At 34.7% G+C, this 23,908-nt stretch overlaps 1 protein-coding gene across 1 annotated transcript in view; it reads right to left on the reverse strand.

Annotated features, from left to right (window-relative positions):
* Positions 1 to 4,094: 4,094 nt before the first annotated feature.
* The window catches only part of LOC139122686 (inhibitor of nuclear factor kappa-B kinase subunit alpha-like), a 28,705-nt gene continuing 8,891 nt past the window's right edge, over positions 4,095 to 23,908 (reverse strand). Inside the window, exons 3-20 of the mRNA XM_070688302.1 lie at positions 20,961 to 21,173; positions 20,128 to 20,289; positions 18,611 to 18,700; positions 17,532 to 17,656; positions 16,150 to 16,208; positions 15,611 to 15,659; positions 14,596 to 14,728; positions 13,700 to 13,894; positions 13,242 to 13,356; positions 12,806 to 12,923; positions 11,428 to 11,529; positions 11,082 to 11,131; positions 10,566 to 10,636; positions 9,727 to 9,842; positions 9,247 to 9,296; positions 8,790 to 8,892; positions 8,046 to 8,184; positions 4,095 to 7,577 (exon numbers count right to left, since the gene is read on the reverse strand). Coding sequence (XP_070544403.1) covers positions 7,497 to 7,577; positions 8,046 to 8,184; positions 8,790 to 8,892; positions 9,247 to 9,296; positions 9,727 to 9,842; positions 10,566 to 10,636; positions 11,082 to 11,131; positions 11,428 to 11,529; positions 12,806 to 12,923; positions 13,242 to 13,356; positions 13,700 to 13,894; positions 14,596 to 14,728; positions 15,611 to 15,659; positions 16,150 to 16,208; positions 17,532 to 17,656; positions 18,611 to 18,700; positions 20,128 to 20,289; positions 20,961 to 21,173 — 1,971 coding nt within the window. The 3' untranslated portion in view covers positions 4,095 to 7,496. The remainder of the gene's footprint in view (positions 7,578 to 8,045; positions 8,185 to 8,789; positions 8,893 to 9,246; positions 9,297 to 9,726; positions 9,843 to 10,565; positions 10,637 to 11,081; positions 11,132 to 11,427; positions 11,530 to 12,805; positions 12,924 to 13,241; positions 13,357 to 13,699; positions 13,895 to 14,595; positions 14,729 to 15,610; positions 15,660 to 16,149; positions 16,209 to 17,531; positions 17,657 to 18,610; positions 18,701 to 20,127; positions 20,290 to 20,960; positions 21,174 to 23,908) is intronic.

The following is a 23,908-nucleotide window of genomic DNA, read 5'->3' on the forward strand; positions in this document are numbered from 1 at the left end:
ATGAGGGAAATCTTATTTTAATTGCAAAACATGTGTTGAACATCAGCAATCTAATGTGAGAATAATCCAAAGATATAAACATCACCTACATAAACTCCTTGTAATTCTTCTAAAGTGACTTGTATGTTGATCTGATTTGATTATTTTAAAGGAGGGACGTAGTAAACATTCAGCTGAAAATCTGTCCAACTCTTTCATTCACTTTATTTTCTAAACTCAGCACAAAAATCAACCAAACAAAAAAAAAACTTAGTACTGAATACAATAAAAATATCTCACAAACATTACATAATAATAATAATAATAATAAAGGATATTTATTGTGTGCCTAATCTCGCAGAGCTCTAGGCGCATGGCTACAAAAGAACTCTCATCAGGTGTGAGATTTAAAAAAGGTGTGTTTTAAGAGTAGAACAAATGATGCTAAAGATTGAGTATGACGGAGATTTGCAGGTAAACTATTCCAAGTCGTAGGACCAGTATAGGAAAATGATCTTTCGCCGAAGCTTTTCGTGACAGCACGAGGTACTTTGAGTACACGAGTATCAAAGGAAGAACGCAACTGTCTTGAGGGACAGTACTGTTGAAGAAGGTCTGTAAGGTATTGCGGCCCAGATCCAATAAATGAATTGAAACAGATTACTGAAAGTTTGTATTGTATGCGAGATGTAATTGGTAACCAATGTAGCGAACACAAAAGAGGTTGGACGGAGTCCGATTTCTTGACCTTATACACTAGTCGTGCAGCAGCATTTTGCACTCTCTGCAACTTTTGGAGTAAATATTTGGGACAACCAGCTAAAAGAGAGTTACAATAGTCCAGGCGCGAAAGTACAAGTACGCAGATTAAAGTTTTGGTGGCTTCCACAGTGAGTAAGTGACGAATTGAACTAATATGTCGGAGGTGGATGTAGGCGACTCTACAAATATTTTGAACATGAAGCGACATATTCAAGTGACAGTCAAGTGTGACACCAAGGTTTTTCACATTTCTAACAAATTGAATATCAGAATTCCCGACATGAGGGTAAAACCTTGTTGTGAGTTAATGTTTTCAAAGTGGATTGAAATTTAATACTTGAATAACAAGGGAAGTGTTAATCACGTATTGTTTGAAAGCAAAACAACATCTGGCAATAATTACCAGTACACATCACACAAAACAAATTAATTTATCTCAATAATAAATTTTACTTAAAAATATGGTTGTAACAACCTTTGTTTTCAAACAAATGAATGTCCATTATACTTTAATATTCTAAACACCTTACAATTTCTTACATGTGTGTATGCATGCCTGTTTCAAAAATCCCCTACTGTACATGATTTTCAAATGGACAGTCACAACGGCAATGCTATTAGTTTAATAAAGAAAGATAATATCAACTTAATTAAAAAATAAAACCTGACATTTCTAATCACAAACTTGTTGACAGAAATAAACAATATACATGTGTTGGCTGTCACCATGCATTAGAGTATGCCATTCTGCTATACATTTTGAAATTATATGTTAAATTCCAACTGCTTTCTCTATTATCTCATTTGTAAAGAAGCAAGTTTGAACACAACTTACAAAAAGAGCAGCTTTCAGCCAAAGAAATGGTGATTCAAACAGATATACATGGAGAACAGTGCTTCGAAAAGACCATTGGAAAAGTATACAGATCCGTGAGAGCGACTTCCATGGAAAAATGTCTAGAAACTATCTTGACTGGAGAAAGAAAAGGACAGAATAGCTGGTGTGTTGAAACAGTGTGCTAATTAGACTGCTGTATTATGCAGAATGTCACAGGTTACAGTGATGTTAAAAAAAAACACAATAAGGCATCTAAGTTTCCAAGTTGTTTAAACAGTTGTACTGCAGTGAGTTATATATTAAGCTGGTGTTGACAAAGAACAGCAAAGTTTTCAAAGCAATCAAATTTTGAACTGTTGCAGACTTAATTCTTATCACTTTTGAAATGACCTTGATCACAAAATACTGATTGATATAAACATTATTTCTCTCTGTTTTTAAATATTCAATGAAAATACACTTTGTCATGCATGAATTCTTTAGAAACAGCTTAGAAATGAGATTTCTATTGTAGGCAGTACTTACAAAATGACTTACTTCAAAAATGACAGATAGTATTAATCATATCTTTGTCTTAGATGTGGTAAAACTTACGTCAATCATACATGCATGGTTTTCTTGCTTAAATTCCTGATTTGAAATATCTGGGTTTTTTCAGTCACTGAGAAAATGGGTAGTAACAGTGTTTAATTTCTTGCACATCTGACATTTGATTTGAATATAAAATGGTTCACTTCATTTTGAAGGATGAAATATATACAACATGTGTGAAACTTCACTAATAATAAAATAATGCTGCTTTGCAACTTTTATTTTGATAGTGACATTGAACTTACAAAATTTTGACAAACTTGCAGAAGATACATGCAGTCTTGCAAATAAAATTCATGCTACAGTATTTTAAAGTACAGTTGTGTCTCTCTGGCAACGGCAAGGATTCAATTTTGTTCAACTCTGTAGTGCACTGTAATTCATTTATATATTTCAATATGCAAGACCATATCGCATCACCCAGTACAGAAAAAACAAAATTTTGAAACAAGTGTTAAAAAAAATAAATGTTCTTTGAAATACTTTAGCAAAAGGTGTATTTTATTGGTCTTGCTTTATCAAATCATGAAATGTAGACACAAAAGTAATTTTGTGACAGATAATTAGGCCAAAGTAATTAAATTCTTTGTTTTACGTCCCCACCCGCGTAGGTTTTTAAGGTTTTCATGAAAAACACACACAATGTATTTGAATAGGAAATGTTAGGACATGACCGCTTTAACTTTTCTGAACTAAAATTTTGTTACAATTTTTATTTGCTGCAATCAAATTACATTGTGTTAATTTTCTTGTGTGTGTGTTTTAGGCGCGTACCTATTCCCATTTTGAGTGGACGCAAAACAAAGAATTTAATTGCTTTGGCCTTATCAAGATTTTAACTTTTGATAACATTTTTCACCCATTTGCATATTCATGTCATTGTCATGTTATCTGAATGCCTAATTTCAGAGTCATTATGTATAAATTATCCATGACCTTTGCTCTTTTGTACAGACTGAAAGATACATATACTGTAAAATAATTAATTTTCAAAGGGATTTAATTTTTTATGTTGATGTTTTAGACATTTCACCAGATTTAACTTCACTAGTTTTGCCAGTAAAACGATAGATTCTATTGTTATTTAACATTTTCACTGGGATTTAATTTTGTGGATTTATAATTCAGCACAAATAGCAAAATTAAATCCCAGTGAATAATTAATGCTATTACAGTATTGAGATACATACACTTGATGAATATCAATAGGCCCTCAGAGATCCTATCAAAGCATGCACACATGGCAAACGGAGCTAAAAATGATTACTAAAACTCATACATTAAATTTGAGTAAAGATGAGTCACATGAGCAATGATATTACCAGGATCTATAAATATGGATATTCCAGTCTGTTGAAAAACACACTTTAAAAGCATTGAAGGCTTGGCAAATATTGAGATCACAATAGACATGATAGAAACTAAAAACAATTTCCAATATTGGCCATTTGAACTGAGTTGTGAATTTCAGACAAAATTTTCTCGTGGATGATCATGGAAATCTGTGTTATTCTAGTTTTCAGCAAAATATTTCATTACAGCTGACTTTAAAATAACAACAAGTAGCCCTTAAGGATACATGTAAATATGGCTACACATACAGGAAACCAGTGTGCCTGCAACTTTTAAATTTACAAATCATGTCTTTGTTACAAACTTGGATCCAACCTTTGGCTCGGTTACGAGTGATAATGATACAGATATCCAAAAGGTGTGATTTTTGGTCCTGTGTATGGGGAGAATTTTGAGATTTTCAATTCTCAAACAAGAAATTACAAATCAACTTTCAAAAATGATCTCAAATCCCCCATCGAATTTTGGTCAATAAAACTGAGTGCAATAAATGGAAATTGGTACTTAATCATCACATTCAGATTAATTTTCTCTACTATTTTTCACATATTTATGTAGCACAGATTCTTTTTCAAAATGTTTTATTTGAGTCATCAAAATTAAAGAGATATATGGAGTCTGGATAAACAATTTTAAAAAAAAAATCATTTCGATCAACATGAGATTCCTTACAACATTTTATGGGCCAACAGCATGCAGACAGTTGCCCCACTTCTTCACATGGGTGTCGTACGTGATACACAATTTTGTCAAAAAACATATCTTTATTTTCCATATTTATGAGAAAATCAACACCATAAATCATCAGTTATCAGAAACATTGAGAAATAACACAGCATAGTACTGCTTGTTTGTTGGGTAACTTATACAGTCCAAGGCAGTGAATATCTGCACTTTGGATTTTAAACATAAAGGACTAAAAGTACTGTTTGCTCTTTGCTAAGCAAAAAACAACAGAAATAAAAGACAATCTTTTGAATGATGCTGGCAAAAAAATAAGTATTATACACAAAGTAAAGGTACAACTTAAATTTTAATACTGAAAAATTGGGAAAACATGGAAAATGGATATATACAATAGGATGACGTATACATCTGGTTTTTAGAAATCCTATCTATTATCGTTATCTACAAAACTCTGAGTCTATATTTAGTTGAAAATAAAATTTCACATGCCATGAAAACAGAGGTTTTGAGGTAGGAATGTCATAATAAGTCAAAATAAATATGGCAGTTATCTTATTTCTACTGTCTAAAATGTATCTAGGTATGACCTGAACAGCCCCTTGTGTGAATAGATCTCTCCCATGTAAAACTACACAGAACAAAAACCTATGAGAGATACAATAATCTTGGAATTAATCATCCAGTGTTGACTTTGTCAAATCAATAAATCTATGGTTCAAAAAGGTCACATTTACATCACTGAGATGGCTTAAAGTATTTTCAATTCTATCAGTTTTAACTGACGCTTACATTAATATATCAAATAGCTTTAATAGTTAATACTTTACGACTGCTGATATAATGCTTGGTTTACAAATTTTGAACAAATATTTGGATCTCAAAATATTTAATAGAAACACAAACATTTGATTTCAGAAAAAACAGAGACTTTCGTTCATGCATGACATATGAATTATGCATTTTCTGTTTATTAAAAGGTTAAAAATCCACTCATTTTTGGTATGACAATTCAGATTTCATGGTTATTAAAAACCCAGGTGTTCCGTTTGATAATTTATATCTGATAACTCTGCTTAGATTAGAAACAGGTCAAACCACGGTGTTTGGTCCTTCACTATGGACAAACGCAGATGACTGGTTTCACATCATTGCAAAGGTGACAGCGAGAACTGTGCGCTGCAAAGTAGAGATGGAAAATTCAGTTTTTACTGTTTGACTGAACTTGATTACGTATGGGAATGAAACTACTGTATCAAGCAACCACTGTAACCCTAGAGTTCCCAGGACAATTTTTGTCATCTTTATAAAATATCATCCATCCAATTTTGTTCAGGTTTTTCCGAAAATTTTGATCCAAAACTGTAGCCAATGAAAAGTGATGTCCATTTGGTCTAAAATTATCAAAATAGTCACAGAAAATATCATAAAAATTTGCGAAATGTTGCACTAAAATTTTGGCAGGACAAATTACCGCACTCAAAGGGTCAATAAGGGAAGAACTTTACGGTATTTCTTGATGCTATCTGTCATCAAAGATAAACATTCCTTTTTTTGTGCAGACTACAACTTACACACAAAATGTCTAGAGTTCAATTGTGATCCCTTACAGGGACCACAGCTGTGACTTCTGATATTTTCAGCATTTTTTTCTGTGAAACAATTACATTTTTGTATTATTCTCCCTGCTGTCTGTTGGAATGCAAGGTAGAAGCCTTGCAAACACAATACAATATATACAATATGCGGTGTTATTGTTGAAAAATGAATTGTAATCCACACTAAAATTCAGTTGTTTATGCATACTTTGGCCGCTAGACACCTACTGGTTGTATAGACACTTCAAACACTCGGAATTTCAACATGATTTTGGGACTAGATCAAGAAAGTGTATTTCACAAACAGAACTAAAATCTGGAAAACACATCAAAAGCAACAGATACTGGAACTTTTTTAGCATTGCATAGCAATGAGAGGCAAAGCACGGCCATAGACAGTTATCAGTATGACTTCAAACACTTACATATTTGACATACACATTGTATTTTCAACTGTAATGGAAATACAGAGTTCCATAATCTTTGGGTGATTCAATTCAGGGTACATTCAGTATATTGCGTGAAGTGCTGAAGTTAACACTGTATCTATACTTCAATGATGGAATGATTGTAAGTTTACAGCCAAACAATCTATGAATAACACACAAGGCACAATATTCAGTACCAGTTTCAGTCGTTGAAATCACACTGTTACAAATCTTTTCAAAAATATCCCTTATATTGTTCAGTTGTGTCAATCTTTATCACCTTTTCAACCAAAACATGATGTCCTGCCTATAATTGCTGATATCTTCATTTGTCTCTGAGCATTATTTTGGTATACTCTTTGGTAGTCCAAAAATCCGATTGGTCGCTGAAAACCACTTCATTTTTGTCCAGCTTGGTATCCCATGACTTGATCCATTTTCATCAGCCTTGGTATACTGTTTGGTGAAGCACGACTTGTTTGGTTGTCCTTTTATTTGTGGGCCATACATTGATTGGTCCCATTCATTCTCACAGCAAAATGTATCCATTTAGATTTCCAGACGCATTACTTACATTTCATGTCATATTAGGTCATGCATATATCCTAATATAAGTCTCTTCACTATTATTGTATAGAACATTTGAGTCTGTTTCAATAAATTTACTTTTTGTAAAACATTACCATCAATACAAATTATCCTGCTTATCAGCAGTATCTGGTTTGTCTTTGAGCTGGATTATTTTTTGTCTTCTAAATATCTAAATAAATATTTTAATTATTCTCTAGTACTTTTACTTTTGTTTTCACTGATTTGGCTCTTCCAGAACCAGTAACCCTTTGAACTCTGACCCCTAGTAACCTATGACATCATACAAAGATTTTCACCAGAGCAGCTTGTAAAAGATTAATGCCCTTTTCCCCACTTTTCAGCAACATCCAGTTGTCTAAAAGTTGACATTAAAGTCCTCAGTACTCATTTAAACTGGTTGTCTGTAGTACTGTCTGTAACAATATGGTGGACTGTGATGTTTACATCAAGATTTTTGGTTGTCAAGAAGTTTATTTGTGTCTTAGATAGTTGTCAGCATATGTTCAAGTAGTCACCAGTGCTAATATTGGTTCTTGGTGATGTTACCAACATCTAAACTGGCTTGCCTAAATGTTGTCCCAAAGTCTGTAGTGATTTTTTTCTTTTACTTCTTTCCTAATGTACATGTACTTTATTCACCAGCATCCTTTTCTTGTTGTCAGGGTTACAATCTTACACCCTGACGACCACTTTGCTCTCATTTGTCTTCCCTGAGTTTAAATTTGTTACTGCGGCAACAACTTGACTTTGAAGCTATGGGATAAGAAAAGACAAGTTGGTGTTGGTTTACAGTCAGATTGTAGACATACATACCATTACAACATAAACTCACTAATTCCGACTAAAAATTCCACAACTTCACTTTCACAGCAGCCTTGAAAAGCTTACTGTGATGAAAAGATCGGGGAAAATATTTACCAATCCTCATATGGAAGTCTTCAAACCTTTCACCATATTAGTTTGGCCCAAACCCACTGTTTACAATCGCAATGTGGACATTTTATTTTGAATTCAGGCGAAAACAGGTCAATGTCAGATAATGCATGAGCGCCCTCTATCTTAGGAATTTCTGAAAATTTTTCCCAAGTCAGCCATCTTACAGTACATGTGATATGCAACATTTTCTATTGTCAGGTACAATTTGCTTTAGACAGGGCGGTGTCAATTTAGAGGGCACACTGTAAACACAAATTGAAGATTGAATTCACAGAAAATGCTTACTTTGAGAAGCGTCCAGACATCACGTTGTCGTTGTGTGTGCATCTCCGACAGTTTCTGACAGTCTCTTTGCAAATTCTTCTCTGTACTCTTCATCTTGTTCAGCAAGCTGAGGATTTCATGTCTCAGCTTTAATGTGTCACTGTGAAATAAATACCAAAAATATTAAAAGATGTTCACTGAAAATAACACTAGTCTATTGCACAAAATTACTTATAAAACAGTTCCCTTCAATGAGTATTAACTTTAATAAAGTATTCAAGAGTTCTGATCTTTGGTTAACTGTCGACTGTGACTGTTGATATGAAAAGTCAAAGTACCGTTACTTTATGAATTCTTACACAAATGCTGCATACAAGAACACAGAGAGGGATGTGGTTCTGATGAATCGCTTTTGGTGAAGCAAAGTTACTTGTCCTATTCGGATATTGCTGATCACAAATGACGTCACTGTTCTCTCTCATTAATATGCATAAATAAACATTTGTTGGCATTTTCCACATAAACGACGAAAAAAAAACCTGCGAGTGTTAGAAAGGCTATTTAGCGTCACACTTATTCGTATGAATTGATGACTGAGACTACAAGCTGCAACAACAGCTGCGCATACAACGACAAAATTTGTCCGAATTTCAGCTTATTTGTCCGAAAGTCGCGCATGTGCAGCTTTATTTAGTAACAAACCCGAAATCGCAATCAACGCTATTCAGAGATTGTTTATCAGACTTTCTGACACAGAAAACTCACCTAATTTGTGCTGCTATCATTTTGTGGAATCTCTCCCAAGCAATGATGGATTTGTCAATGACTTTGGACATCTCTAAGCAGCTGTACATCCTATCACGTTCACCTGACAAGCAGAAAGACAGAAAGAGTTGTCATGAATCACTGACATAATACTCGTCTGTTCTGATAACAAACTCCAATATGAAGAATGAAGCTGACCAAGTTTGACTTTAAACATCATAAGAACCAATATTTTCAAGATCAGTTTTCCATACCAGTCACATTATTCTGGGTATATATGCTTCTTTGATTGCATAGTTGTTGATAAACATAGAGAAACTGTCACTATCTGCAAACATTTAGTACAAATGTTCTTTATCATCCAGCTCAGCTGTATACTTGCAATTGTATGTTTTACTCTAATACTTTTAAGGAAGGAAACTTCAAACTAAAGTGCGGCATCTTTTTATCAACTCACCTTTTGGAGTTTGTATCACACCCAGAAAGAGTTTCTCTGCTTCCCTTTTCCTGTAGACAGGACAATCAAAAATGAATATTCCTGCAAAGTTTTTGTGCTTTACAGAAGAACGATATCAAAACTTAGGAAATCATATTGACATTGACCATAAACATACCCAGATTTGGTAGAAAGTTTTTTTAAAACCCTGCAGGAATGAGTCAGTTGTCTAGTCAAGGTTGTGTCAACATCAAAAAAAATAATCATATTTTAAATAGCTACACCTTGTACATATTTACAACAAAAAAGCTATATGCCTTCCCAACTATTAGTCACCTGTACGATGTTGGGCCTACAATGTCCTGTATTATGTTTTATAGCATATCCTTAACACAGTATTAAACACAAACCAGACACACACCATTAGTAAAGATCCAGACATACCTCATTAATAAGAAGCTAATTTTAATTACTAGTAAGATTGTTTTTGAAAAAACTTACAGGTTTTCAATTTCCAAAGGTCGGTGTTCATCTTGATTTTTGTCTGGATTCAATTTCTCTGAGATTTTTTGTTGGAGTCTTGAAGCCCTCCTTTCAATATCATGCATAAAATTATCCTGTGAAAGAAAACAAGATGATAATTGCTAATGCAAATTTCCATGAGCTGATTGGTCAGTTTGTGTCACATGATGCTGTCTCATATCAAAACAAATACAAATGCTTGCAAGGAAGTCTATTATTGGCAAATGATAAGTTCTATTTTGCTTTAAATATTCATTCTGTTCATTGAATGTCTGCATTTAAAAATGTTTCCCTGTTCACCAGTCACCATTGATATCAATGGGTTTGGGTCAAAGCATTGCAGTGAAAGGGTTAAAATATATCATTCACAAACAGGCAATTACAGCCTTAGAACAAAGTTCTAAGCAATCATCAACTTTACTGTTTCAAAGATGTGCCTCAATATGGCAGTTTTGTTTGGCTAATTCACAGTTGTTATTTCAAAACATTCTTAGTAAACACACAGTCAGCAAATGATCTCTGCTGTCACTTTTCTTCACTTTGACAAAATAAGTCAGATTGAGAACTTCCAATTTGATTAGTACGTAGGTATTCAACTTATCATTTCATCTCAATGTCAATATGCAGCATTTTTGGTGTCTGCAATACACCAGTTATTGTTACCACAGCTAATCCTTGGGGTTCCCTTGGTATATCAACAGTAATACAACCACTCTTCATAGATCTCGGCAAACAAGCTGAGCTGACTCAGCGTCAAAAAGTGATGTCAATGTCATGGGATTGTATCAAAATTTTGATATCTACAGCTAAACACATACCTGACAAAACATGTCTAGTTTTTCAAATTCCAACTTCGACTCTTCCCAAGACTCAATTATCTTGTCAGATTCTGGAAATTTGAATAGGAATGAATTGACAATCAATGGATAACACAAAATCAGTCCTTCTTCATCAACATGGCTTTAAACTCTGTACTTCGCATCTTTCAATTTCCTGAGATCTAAGAAGTCAATCTTTTTACAGCTTTGTTTATTAATAAGGTTACGTATGTTAGGTATTCTAATTTGCATATATTACACATTCATGACTTGAAATGAATAATTTGCATATATTACACATTCATGACTGGAATTGAATAATTTGCATATATTACACATTTATTCTATAACTATGATTTTATCTTCACATGACATAATACATCAACAATCACCCATTGGGGATGACACTCTTTCATAGAGAGAATCATTGGCAAAGCTTACTGTATAGAAACTACATCTAAACAATCAAGTATTTGTTTCATTTGTTTCAACTCATGTAATTGATAAATACATTACCTATTCCAGTGGCAGTCTGTTCTTTGTAGCTTTCAAGGTCAAGTTCTAGACTGTAATGACACAATGCAATAATACAAAGTCAGTTTCTCACCATAAATTTCAATGTTCAATATAAGAATTAACTAAGATTTCATAACAGTTGTAGGAAAATTAAAATTATCATAATTCATTAAAAGAACTCTTGATATCTTTATATTTTTTTTGTACCAGTTCTGTTCTGGACAATAGAGACTGGGTTATCGGCATTTTCAGTATTTATTAAAATACAATCAGAAAATGCAAGAACTTGACAGCAGTTCACTAATAATTATTATGTGACACAACTTTAAATTCGAAAAGAAATTACCTTTCTCTGAAGAAGTCAACTTTTCCAAGGAATTTATGAAACACTGCCATCAATAGAAATGTCTGCTTGGACAAAGATAGGTTTAATTCAAGAACATGGTGTCTGAAAGAAAAAAATTTCCTGTGTTACTATACTTATTAGAATGATGATATGCCAGTATCATGCAATTTATAGCATCAGTAAGTTCATGTATCATAGGGACGTACAGAAAAATTTTGCTCATAATTCATGGTTTCAAATTTATGGAGACATACATTTGCTTTCCATAAGTATAAGCCAATGTGGATATTGATGGGTGTGAATGAGGAGAAACGCAGCCATCATGCTAGACTCTCTACAGTCGCTGTGCCTTGTTTTGTGCGCGCCCACAGTGGGCCTGCATTCGAAGGCTACGCTGTGCAGCTGTGAGCACGCGCTGCCAGACACAGCGACTGTCAGTTCTTGCAAGTATATGAATATTCATAAGGGTAGTGACGTCAAAAGAAACACCTATCTAACTGGGCGGAGAGAATATATACTAGTAGCTGGTAGACTTATATACGCGGTATGTTTTTATTTTTCATTTTTCATTTTATTTGGCTATGGTACCTACCAATTTTTTTGATTAACGGATGTGTGGTGTTCTATAAAGTACCCGGATCAGGCAGAAATCCGACCGGTCGCTTGCAAGAACGTCCAGACCCTGGGATTCGCGTCGCGTCTCTGAAGGGCGCGCGCGTGTTCAAACAGGGAAGAACGCGAATCGCAGGGTCTCTGCCAGACTACCATCATGCTACAAGGACTTTGTTTGGAATATGAACACTGAGGGCGCTCAATGCTTTTCCAGCCACAGAGTTCTGGCTAGAAAAGAACTACTTTACAATTTTGACATTGCCGTGTTTTTAAGACCATGTGAATCATGAAAGAATGGTCAGAAAATTGCTTTGCTACAAGTTTGAAGAAGCTGGTTCACAATTTCAGTCTTTGACCTTGAATGTTGCTTTCAAATGCTTTTAGCATACTGTTTCTATCTTTGGTGACAATTTCAGCAGAAATTATCACCTCATGTCTAATGGATGTCAACTAGATCAGAAAATGTATTCAATTACTGTTTTGACCTGTTCATTCAGTTTCTGAGCAACCTATATTTTCATGTTTCCAATTTAACCAATCTAGCCAAAGCAGCTATAAATCCTACTCCGGAGAATATTTTTCTCTCAGTTTCTCATCAACTGTATTTGCATGAGGAAAACACTACAGTGAAAACTGAACCAAAGTCTTAAAGTACACGCTGACACAATGTGTCAACCAACAGGTCATGCTAAAACTGAACTACTGAGGGCAATATAACAATGACAGCATGAAGTTGTAAAGCCTTGAACTATCAGATACAACTTACAAAAAGCATTTGTATCCCTCTTCCAACCTTGTCTGATGTCTGACTAATTGTTGACAGAAATACACGGCATGTCTGTATGTCTTCCTCAGCTGTGGGTATGGAACTTGAATAGCTGAATCTACATAATAGTATGATAAAAGGAAAAAATATGACAAATTGTAACAGTCTGAGTAGCAACAATTTACGAAAGTCTGGACAAACATAGGACAGTCTTCTAGTAACCAGCCAGGAGTTGTCAAAAGATATTTCCTACCTTTGCACTGAATTATTCATCCTAGTTTATCAAAATAACAGAATAAAAAGAAATTTAAAGTCTATTACTGTAACTGCTGTCTAATCATTACATGGACAGTTTTGGTGATATATTTATGAACTCCAAGGACACTTGCATGTCAGCTGTCACTGAAATCCATAATACAGACCATATTGTACGTACCGATTGTGTGAACTAGTTGAGGTAGTGTTCTGTCAATAAATTCAGCTTCATTGTGGTGAACTGATTCACTGGTGAGGCTTGTGTCGAAGACTGTCACAAAATAGTCTTGTGGTTCCTGAAGAGTAATAGCAAATGGTTTGTCAGTAAATATGTGTCAGCAATATCTTCTATATCGATGCGAAAAAAGTTAAAATGTCAAGAAGAAATAATCATTTTATAATATTCCTGAATGGTTCTTATTGCATTTTTAACTTTTGATGGTTTCACTTCTGATATAAAAACTGGGTTTATAGGAGAATGTAAAAACTAAGCTGTAGGAAAAAGTCTGTACACAGAGAGGAAGTGTCATACAGCTTGGGTACACGTTTTCATTTTTTGGCTCAAACTACAGATGAATTGAACATTTTTGATCAATTCTTGTCCCAATATTTTACCCAATGATCATGACAACAACTTACTGATGATGACCAACACTGCTTGATCCAATTTGCCTCATCTGGTGATGAACCTTTGGGAAGAAGCAGTAGTTGATCTTTGACCTCAATCCCACATTGCACTGCAATTTCCTCTTGTAACTTGTACAGCGTTTCCACTTCTCCAAGCAGTGGATACGATATAAACTTCTTGTCTTGGCAACTGTAAATGTTTACGACCTAAAACAACGGCGAATTTACAGATGAATTAAAAAAACTGAAAGTGCACTTTCAAAATTTTGAATGATGAAATGTTTACATAAAGCCAAATAAAACAAAATATGTGTGTTTCCAGTATCATGCCTCCAAAAATAAGGGCAGGTTGGTCAATGGAAAGTTTCCCTAAAATTATCCCCTGATCTAAATCTTTCTAACAATGTCCAGCTTTTTTGTAAATGCCTCACTGAGATGTTAATATTTTGGTACAATTTAACAGGGGCTGATGTGCAGGGTCTTGGAAGCCTTTTGTCTATTGGTCTCCTGAAACTCATTGTTCTTAATATTGAATTTATTTCCAAACAGCCAGTCAGGTAGAGAACAGCCCTGGTTTCAGACTCCTTAAGTTGTTGTGAATAATGAAAATCTACACATCAGATTTAGCCCTCTGAGTGGTTGGAGATTATCATTTTTCCATCAAAGAAATAATGTCTATCAAGTATTCAACTCACTGCAATTCAGTCCTAACATAAATGTTTGCATGAATTGTTTCTTCCTTTCTTTATTTACAGTTTTTTATATGGAATTACACCAGGCAGATAATTTAACGCAACCACATAGAGAACTATACTGAAAGATTCATTCCTCAAGAGCGCCCTCAAACGACGGATCTTTCAGAGTAATAAAGAACATTAATATTAGTTTTAGATGATCTAAATACTAACCTTGGCAGCAAGGATATCATCCAAGGCATTGAAACAGTGTATTCTGTCATCAGCCTGCAATGGGCCACCTCTGAGACTGGGTTCCAACAGTAGCATCCACATCAACCACCTTTCCATGTTAATTTTCATGTATCTAAAATATGTCAAAAATTAATCGTACAGAGATAAATTGAATTAGGAAGGAAATTACAGGTGAAAGATTCTTTTCGACCACGTTTCAGATTACATGGTGAATATTTGTAATATATATACTGTATCCTGCATTATGTATACAATTGCAACTTGCCCACTGTATCACCTACAAATATAAAATGTAAGAAATCTGATAATACACAATTATCCTTTGAATGAAATAAAGCAAACTTTATCAATGGACAGTTAAATGTCTGTGTTAATTAAGTGATGAATATTTAACACTGTGTTCTTGATATGATAAATAAATTTGACAAACATGATTTCATTTCAGTACTATTTGTGTCACAAAACAAGCCAATTCTATTTGCATAATCATGGTGTATACATATGTCAGTTGAAATTTGTAAAGGATGAAATTCTGCAATACTTTGCTACATCAATAACAGTAATGATGCATAGTTTTGCTGTGGCACCAAATTTTATAATGTTTAGGTAGTGTGTGCCTTGAAACTGAATGCTTAAAAACTTTTACTTAAAGTCTTTAAAACTTTAAAACATTTTCTTTGATGACCATGAATATAAATCAGGTGTCATAACACAAATTTTGTTATTAGAGAAAAAGATTATCAAATATTTACCAATATATACAATTCAAAATGGTAGCTATAGTCTATGTTGACTGTATGGAGAAAACTTATACCGGTAGCTTTGATTTTCACAAAGACAAGATGGTAAAAATTTCATTCTCTCCATGCATTTCAGAATGAGTCTAAACAAGTATGAGACAGTGAAGAATTTCAAAAATTCAAAAGTACAAAAATTTGTTCCGGAGAGGCACCTTCCCTTGAAGAATGAACAAAGAAAATACATTTTGACTTACTGTGAGAGATTATTTGGTGTGGGAAGTTCATTTGAATACTGCACTTCACCTGAAAGATAAATCACATTGATCATACTAAAGACGAACTGTACTTTCTAATAGTCTACAATGATTGGTTTAGAAAACATCACATGACCACACAAACTGATCAACCAAATTCATGATATCACAATATATGCAGCTGTGATTGTTCCCTCAGAATACATTCTTTCCACCTAGAGTTGTGGTACAGCTAAATTGTGATCTACATACAAAATATGCAAAAAAAAACACTGTCAATGCACAGCAGCTCAGAAGGTAATATCTGATTGGTAGATTGTCATTACTTACAGCAACTTAAGGAGTATGAAAGTAGGGCTATTCTCTACCAGATTGGCTATTTAGAAATAATTCAATAAGAATGAGTTTCAGCCAACAAACTGGCTAGAAGCTTCTGAGATGCTGCACAACAGCCAAAAAAATACTTCAAGTCATTGAAAAGAAACAACTACATTATTTTTGGCATCTTTTAAACCAAAAAATGTTGAAAATCTTCTTACCTGTAGTCTTTCTGAAGGCACAAATGTGATCTGACTGTTTCTTATTTACAATATTCAGCCTGAAAAATAGAAAGAATTGCGAGGAATTTCCAGAGTTATCATGAAAACAGAATTAAACCTTTCCTGGGATTTTCTCTTGAAAAAATAAGATAAATCAATAAATGAGCTGTCTGACTTGGGAGTGTCATTGAAGTCCAATGACAGATGGTTTGATAATACATGTAAATGGATATTCTATTTGTCCAGTCATTTGTGATTAAATTAAAATAATTAAATTCATGTGAATGGCATGGAATTATATGCTGTTTCTGAAACTATTGAAATTGTAATTTACAGCCTATTTGCTTTAATGTGTTATTTTACAATGGGGAAGAAAATGACCTGATCCCGTTTTGTACTGAATGATTCAAAGAAAATCCAAAATAAAGTTACCAGTGTTCATAACAAAATAAAAGTTTGATGCAGAATGAGTCATCCAATGAGTAACTGAAATAAGATCATGCACAAGACACCTTAACAAAAAATTGAATTCAAAGCTGTTAAAGGAGATTTCTGTGAGGCATTCTATTTAGTCTGGATGATCTATTCAGTTCTGCTGGGATGTTCTATTCAGTCTGGCTGGGATGTTCTATTCAGTCTGGCTGGGATGTTCTATTCAGTCTGGCTGGGATGTTCTATTCAGTCTGGCTGGGATGTTCTATTCAGTCTGACTGGGATGTTCTATTCAGTCTGGCTGGGATGTTCTATTTAGTCTGACTGGGATGTTCTATTCAGTCTGAATTGGATGTTGTATTTTGGCCGGCAGGAATATTCTATTCAGTCTGGCCAGTACTGTTACATTTGACCTGTACTATTGCTAGAAATCTGACTACATTGTGTAGACTGTAGATATCATATACATACACAGGACTTGGATTATATAATTTGCATACTAATATGGGACAAGGGCCTTTGAAAGCAACAGAGTATTATATTATGCACGTTTTTGTTAAAGGAGGGGTCGTTGGAACTGCACATGTGAGACTTCTTGTTTACAAACAATGTATTTATGCATGATATCTAGATGAATCACATCAACATAGCTGAAACATTTAAATTTTACAATATTCATTGTAAACAACATGTTTTGACTTTCATCACTCGCCAACGTACCCTAGATACAGTGTCTATATCGTCGTAGGGATCCCCAGCAACCTTTGAGTAGAGTTCCGATGACCCTCTCCCTTTAAGTGTAGTGTTTTGATGTGCCGTGCTGACCTTAAAACACTATACCAGAGTTATGTTAGGTATGCCAAAAAGATTGCATTGCAATCAAATCAAATACATGTACCTTCATAATGAAATCTTAGCAAAAACACTGATTGTATTATAAACTTACTCACCACTCTGGATATGAACACTGGGGTGCAAAGGGACGCTGTCCGATAATGGACTCAAATATGACAGTTCCAAATGACCAATAGTCTACAGCATGTGAGTAATCCTTGCTGCCGTGCATTTCAGGTGCCTAGATTGAGATGATAACAGATGATATGTTGTAAATGTAAACACGTGAACTAACCCAATATGTAATTATGCTTGTTGGGGTTTAATAGAAGACCAGTTTGTTTTTGCAGAGAATTCAAGTCATAAGCTGAGTAATGTGGATGTTGAATCTAAGCATACACAGAAGGCATGGCCAGGATACCAATATCATAGTGGGTTACCAAACCATGTTTTTATATATGGAAGGCAAGATGACATACAGGTCTTGTCTATGTTTTCTGTGCTAAGCGCTGATGCTGTAGACCTGGGTTCAACTCCAGGTGAAACCACATATTCTTTGGAAGTGCTCAGTATTTATATTCATATGTAATAATGCTTAATCCATTCTGTAATTTACATATTGGATCAAGCGTTATTACACACTGCCACGGTATTACATATTGGGTTAGATGATATTACGCATTAGGTTATTATTACGTATTGGGTCAATTATGGCATATTGGGACTGCAGACAAGTTACCAGTATTTCCTTTTGCCAAAGATAATGCAGGTTTAAATTAATTGAATTATTAATGACAATGTCCTGCTGCGGTTTTGCTGTTTCTTACAGACACCTATCTTTTATAATTTCAAGCCTATTAGACATATACCATGATATCTACTAATGGGTTTCACTCAATTACTGGTATTGAGGAAGAAGAGAGAGGAACACTAATTTGTCACTAAAATCATGTTTCAACTACATTTCCCCTTTGTTTCATGATTTTGTTCACTTGTGTCTGAGGTATAATGAAACTATTTTTTTCCTGCATTTTATCATCGGTTGGCAACATATTACCTTCTGTTTTACATGGCTAAAAATACTGAAATATCTGCCTGTCTGTCTGTTTGTTTGAAAGCCATGTAGGGTGAACTTGACAGTGAGCTCGGAGGTACAAGCAAACTTCACTTTCAAATGAGCAAACACAAAACTCACCAGGTACTGTATTGTACCGACTAGCTCCCTTGATGTTGGTTCTTCTGACCACCTAACAGCATAACCAAAATCTGTCAGCTTGTATACAACCTGTGTCGGGAAACAAAAGTGTGATCATTTGTGCAAAGAACTTACAAGCTGTAAAGTCATGGAAATTTACACAAAGCTAGAGATCTTCAATAAGCAACATCATTCCAGCTATTTCATTAAGAAATCAGATAACTGAAGTACTCTAACTTTGCACCTATTTCGCAGCTTTTCATCTTAAAGTTCATCTAGAATTGTATGTCAAAATGATAAAACAGGTGGGGTAATTAGTACAGTTACTTTGGCGACAGTTGATCATACAAGAAAACTATTTGTCACCTCTCTTCAACTCATGGTATTTTTATCTCCAAATACATGAATTGTTGATATATGAAAGCATTAAAAATCTCTTCAGCAGCCTGAATTACAGAGAACATTACTGTACAAGTAGACTAATGGTGTACATCATCAAAGATACATTTAATGAGTAGCTGTTAAGTTTGCAGGTGTAGAAAATTGCTTTGTTTGCAAGTTCAATCAGCTTTAAGTACATCACACATACTCTAATTACAAGAAATTTAAAGACTGGTTCTTAATACACTTTTAACCCTTACCCTATCAAGTTCATTTGTCAACATCAGGTCAAGTTGGTTAAAACCAGTCAGGCATAACATGTCTGGGCCTATATGTTGCACATTAACAAAGACTTGAACATTTGAAGGCCTACTGAATACATAATGATTTTTACTAACCCCACCTGCTATAACATGCGAAGCAAAGTGGGTGAAAATACATATAGATTTGGCTCAATATGCCTGTTAACAGACTTGGCAGATGGGGAAGCGAGACTGACTGGCAGGATTAGGGTTCAATATCAAGTATATTTTTGCACTCATGTGATCATACAATGTAAGTTCTTGTACAAAAACAGAAAGCGTACGCTTAGCATGATTCCATCAAGTCTGGTTCCCTGCCTCCTTTCTAACGAAAAGTGTCAGGTATGTGCCATTCTATCCACAGCTGTGATTGGACGACAGTATTGAACATGTTGATTGGCTAATAAAGTTTCATGGGTGTTGTCTGCCCCAGTGTACAGGTGTCTGCTGCACTGTCATTATGTTGTTCAACAAAAACTCAATTGTTATCATTTCTGATGAATAACGCACTTTCAGAAGTCAATTGCCAATATACTTCACCTCATACAGTTTCATACTGAAAGAGATTGTTTTTTGAAGGCTTGTGTTGATGGTGACTGCCTTGCCTTGTTGCTGAGTGACTGTCAAGGGCACATTCATTTCGAACATTCCAGCCTGATATCAGGCACCACGCCCATTCACCATTTTGCCCAAAATCTATGCAAAATGGCTGGTGCATACCTTTTCATTAGCACAGCGCAGCCAGCGGTAGAAAGGGGCAGGGAACCAGACTAGATTCCATCAAGAGCGCCCTCTATGTACGTAAAACTCAGCGTAATTAGAACAAGTTCATACCTTGTTGTCTTCTGCATAATGTAAAGTGATATTTTCTGGTTTGATATCCCGATGCATAATTTTATTGTTATGTAAATATTCTATAGCAGCAGCTAACTGACTGACCAAGTCCCTGATGGTTGGTTCCTGGAGTCCACAGCAATTCTCTGGTTTCCGCAAGACCTGCCAACGTTATGCAGAAAAAGTATTTATAATGAAATTCACCATTTATTCTGAAGTACAGGAATTCACAGATACTTCCATCAGGTACTTCATGACACAATGTATTTTAATTATGGTTGCTAAGTATATCTCCTAGCAATGTTGAAACAGCATGCCTATATTTATTACCAAGCATTCATATACAATGAATGTACACATTGTATATAAATGAAATTATAATTTCAGTTTCTCGGACAGTAGAAAATTACATTACACAATAATCTTTATGAGTTTTCTGTCAGAAGAGACAGGGCAATATAGGTATCTGTATAAATCACACAGCTGGAAAATATTACAATCATTATAGGAAAAAATGTTAACAACACACAAACTATAATAATTTATCAAGCGAATTCTTTAAAAGGATGTACCTCCACCAGGGGACAGAAAAAATATTTATGAAATTTTCATCGTGAAAACATGTTACATATTTGGTGTTGAGTATTTTTTTGTACAAAAATGGAATTGATCAGGATATTTGTTTTAGAATCAATCATCAATTCAATGCATGTACAGGAAGAAAAATTCATCAACATTCTGAATTATTCTGCTTCTTTTAATAAATCAAAATATATCACTTCGATGACATTTCAAATCTCCCTAGTATGCATCAAAAATTGACCTTTTCCTACCTTCCTCAGGTCACCACCATTGCAATATTCTAGTGGAAGTTTTGAAACCTCGCCATCTTCAGACTTCTCCAGGAGTTCAACAACATGCAACGCCTTGACAACATTCTCATGTTCAAGTGTTTGTACAATTTCCACTTCTCTTCTCCAGTGCACCATTGTTTTATCGTTTACTGCTTTGCTTCGTTCCTTCAGGGCTACTTTGTAACCAAATTGCTGAATAGAAACGACACAACTTACTTGATTAAACATGAATACTAGAAAAGCTAGGAATAATGTTGAATCATAACAGGACTATACAAAGATCTAAAACTTGGGACAAAAATAAACCACTTCATATTAAACATAAATCTGTTGTATTTCAATATGATGATCTATACTTTTAGTGTGTCATTGTCATACCTGGTATGCATTTGAACTATTTGTGAGAAATAATATATGCAACTCAATCAAGCTCTGTGTAATGATTTTAAAATCCTTCATGCAAAGTGGAATGCATCTTTAATGTGTTAAACCTGGAATTCCATTGGACAAAGGTACATACAAAACCATGTACACAAACAGCCACAGAAATACATGTATTTCTATACGCATTTGTACATGTGGGTTTGTTTGTACCGCCGTCACATAATCTTTCGGGCGTATCGAGTCGTAGAACACTGCTTGTCTTTTTAAACTTCAGAGTAGAATCATTGAGTCTAAACCCATGAACAGACATCGGTACCTATATCAAATCTTACCATAGAGGGCGCTGCTGTAACAAATGTTGCATTTTAATATTTTTTATCTATTTATCTACCACTATATATTTATTTCAAAACCTATTTTGAACTAAAAAAAGATCACTTCATCTGGTGGTAAGACAGTTTTAAGAATAGTGGAATCTCTGCAGTGTATTTTTAATGGAAAGTACAGCAAACATGTTTTTTAACGTGTATAATCTATCTACCAGTACAACGCAAACTGTAACACACCTCATCCGCAGTCTGTGTTCTAATTCGCCAATTGACAGTCACGTGGGATGCGTTCTTTTTGTGCTGATCCACGTAAACGACGTCATCAGGCATCATTTGTCGGAACTGTTGCCTGCCAGGCATCAGTTCCGAAAAATGATGCCCGCTGACGTCAAAAAAACATTGGCGCATGCGCGAACTGGAATGTAAACAAAGATGCCGTCTGCGGACGAGCGAAACGATAGTCGAGAAATTTCTCGGTTTATCCTACTTTCTGAAGAAGAACTGAATGCTCTGGTTTCAAACAAGAACTCGAAACGAACGAAGACGATAATCAAAGGCGCATTGAACGTTTTGCAGAGGTATTGCGACCCTGTCGGCAAAACCTTTTTCTCCAACATATTACATCATATAGCTTACATGCGACAACTTTTGTGTATGGTACGTTCGGATGAGGTGTGTTACAAAACACATATTGACTGGCCATTAGGGCAACAGCATACGTCTTTAACCCCTCGGGCCTGTGAGTCACCCCCAAAAACAGACTGTTTCCCAAGGCCGTAGGCCTTGGGAAACAGTCTGTTTTTGGGGGTGACTCACAGTCCCTCGGGGTACAGACGTATGCTGTTGCCCTCATGGCCAGTCAATATGTGCAAACTGTAAACCTCTGAGCAATACAATTTTAAAATATGAAAGTAAATATAGTAATATTTTTATGACATTCCAATGATTGATAGAAATTAAAAGATTTGTTCTGTTTAAGGTAGAATGCACCTCAGGGCAAATACTTGGCCTCTCAAATATTTACAATTCTTTCTTGGTTTATTAAGCTTGTGGGGCTAATTTTGAAGCTCTTGGAGTAAGGAAAGATTTCATCATCTGAGTTTTGTGAAAATCAAAAATGTAATTTCCCCCACACATGTAGAGTAAACACAGGGATGGCAGCCATCTTGAATTTTAAATATTGGTAAATAGCGGGTAATTTGGTCGTGTGGAAACCCTTGATTTTTATTCTTGATTTGTTAAAATAATGTTTGAACGCTCTGTTGAGGAAATTTTGAGCCAAATTTTTAGTCTTTTCAATTTTGAGACACACACATACTACATTTACATGTAGAACAGAAATGTTCTAAATAATTTATAAAAACCTTACTTGTTATTTAATAACAAATATATGCTGCATGGCTACAGTTATTCAATTCCATTGGTGAACTTTTATCACATCCATTTTTTCACAGAAATCACTTTATTTTCTGTGCATACATTTCTAACGGTAACAAAGGATATTTGCATTCCTACCTATGAAAGCAGCATGAGCAAATACTGCTTAGCATTTATAAGATCAATTTATAAATCAGTCTTTGGTGTTATGACAACACCGCAAAATTAATCAATAAATTTCCAGATAATTTTTAGTAAGCCTTTCAGCAAATGATTCCATTACTGTTAACTCACTCACCAGGAAGTAATTGAATGTAATCGATCAATTACTTCACTGCATGTACGATATTTATCAGTTTTATTCCATCTTGCTCACTTCTGCAAATTTTTCAATCCACATTTTTGACCAAAGGGAATTAGTCAGATTAAGATATTTATCTATAAGCAGAAGCAAAACAGGAAGAGGGAGATAAAATCAACCTAACTTAGGGCATAGCCCTTTTTTCACAATGGTTTAGCCAAATCCTATTGTTTTCTAGGACAATTTTAGACTGCTACACAAGAAAATGGGTATTCAGCTGGTTCTTTTAAAGGGCTAGTAATGCTAACTTTTGATCATTTTTTCACAATTATTGTTTTTAATGTCAACCATAATTTCTTGTTCTACTCCCCAAAGCATGTTGATAACACACAGTATTCAGCTTGTCAACTCGGCCAATGGATGTGTAACTGTGTTGTTTTTGTTGACAGGTGAATTGTGGTTGGACTAGAATTCAAATGTGAACAATAACAGTGCATTTTACACATATACCAGTACAGAGGCTAAATTGACAAGCA

The sequence above is a fragment of the Ptychodera flava genome, chromosome 22, assembly GCF_041260155.1.
Source record: "Ptychodera flava strain L36383 chromosome 22, AS_Pfla_20210202, whole genome shotgun sequence".
NCBI classification, from domain to species: Eukaryota; Metazoa; Hemichordata; class Enteropneusta; family Ptychoderidae; genus Ptychodera; species Ptychodera flava.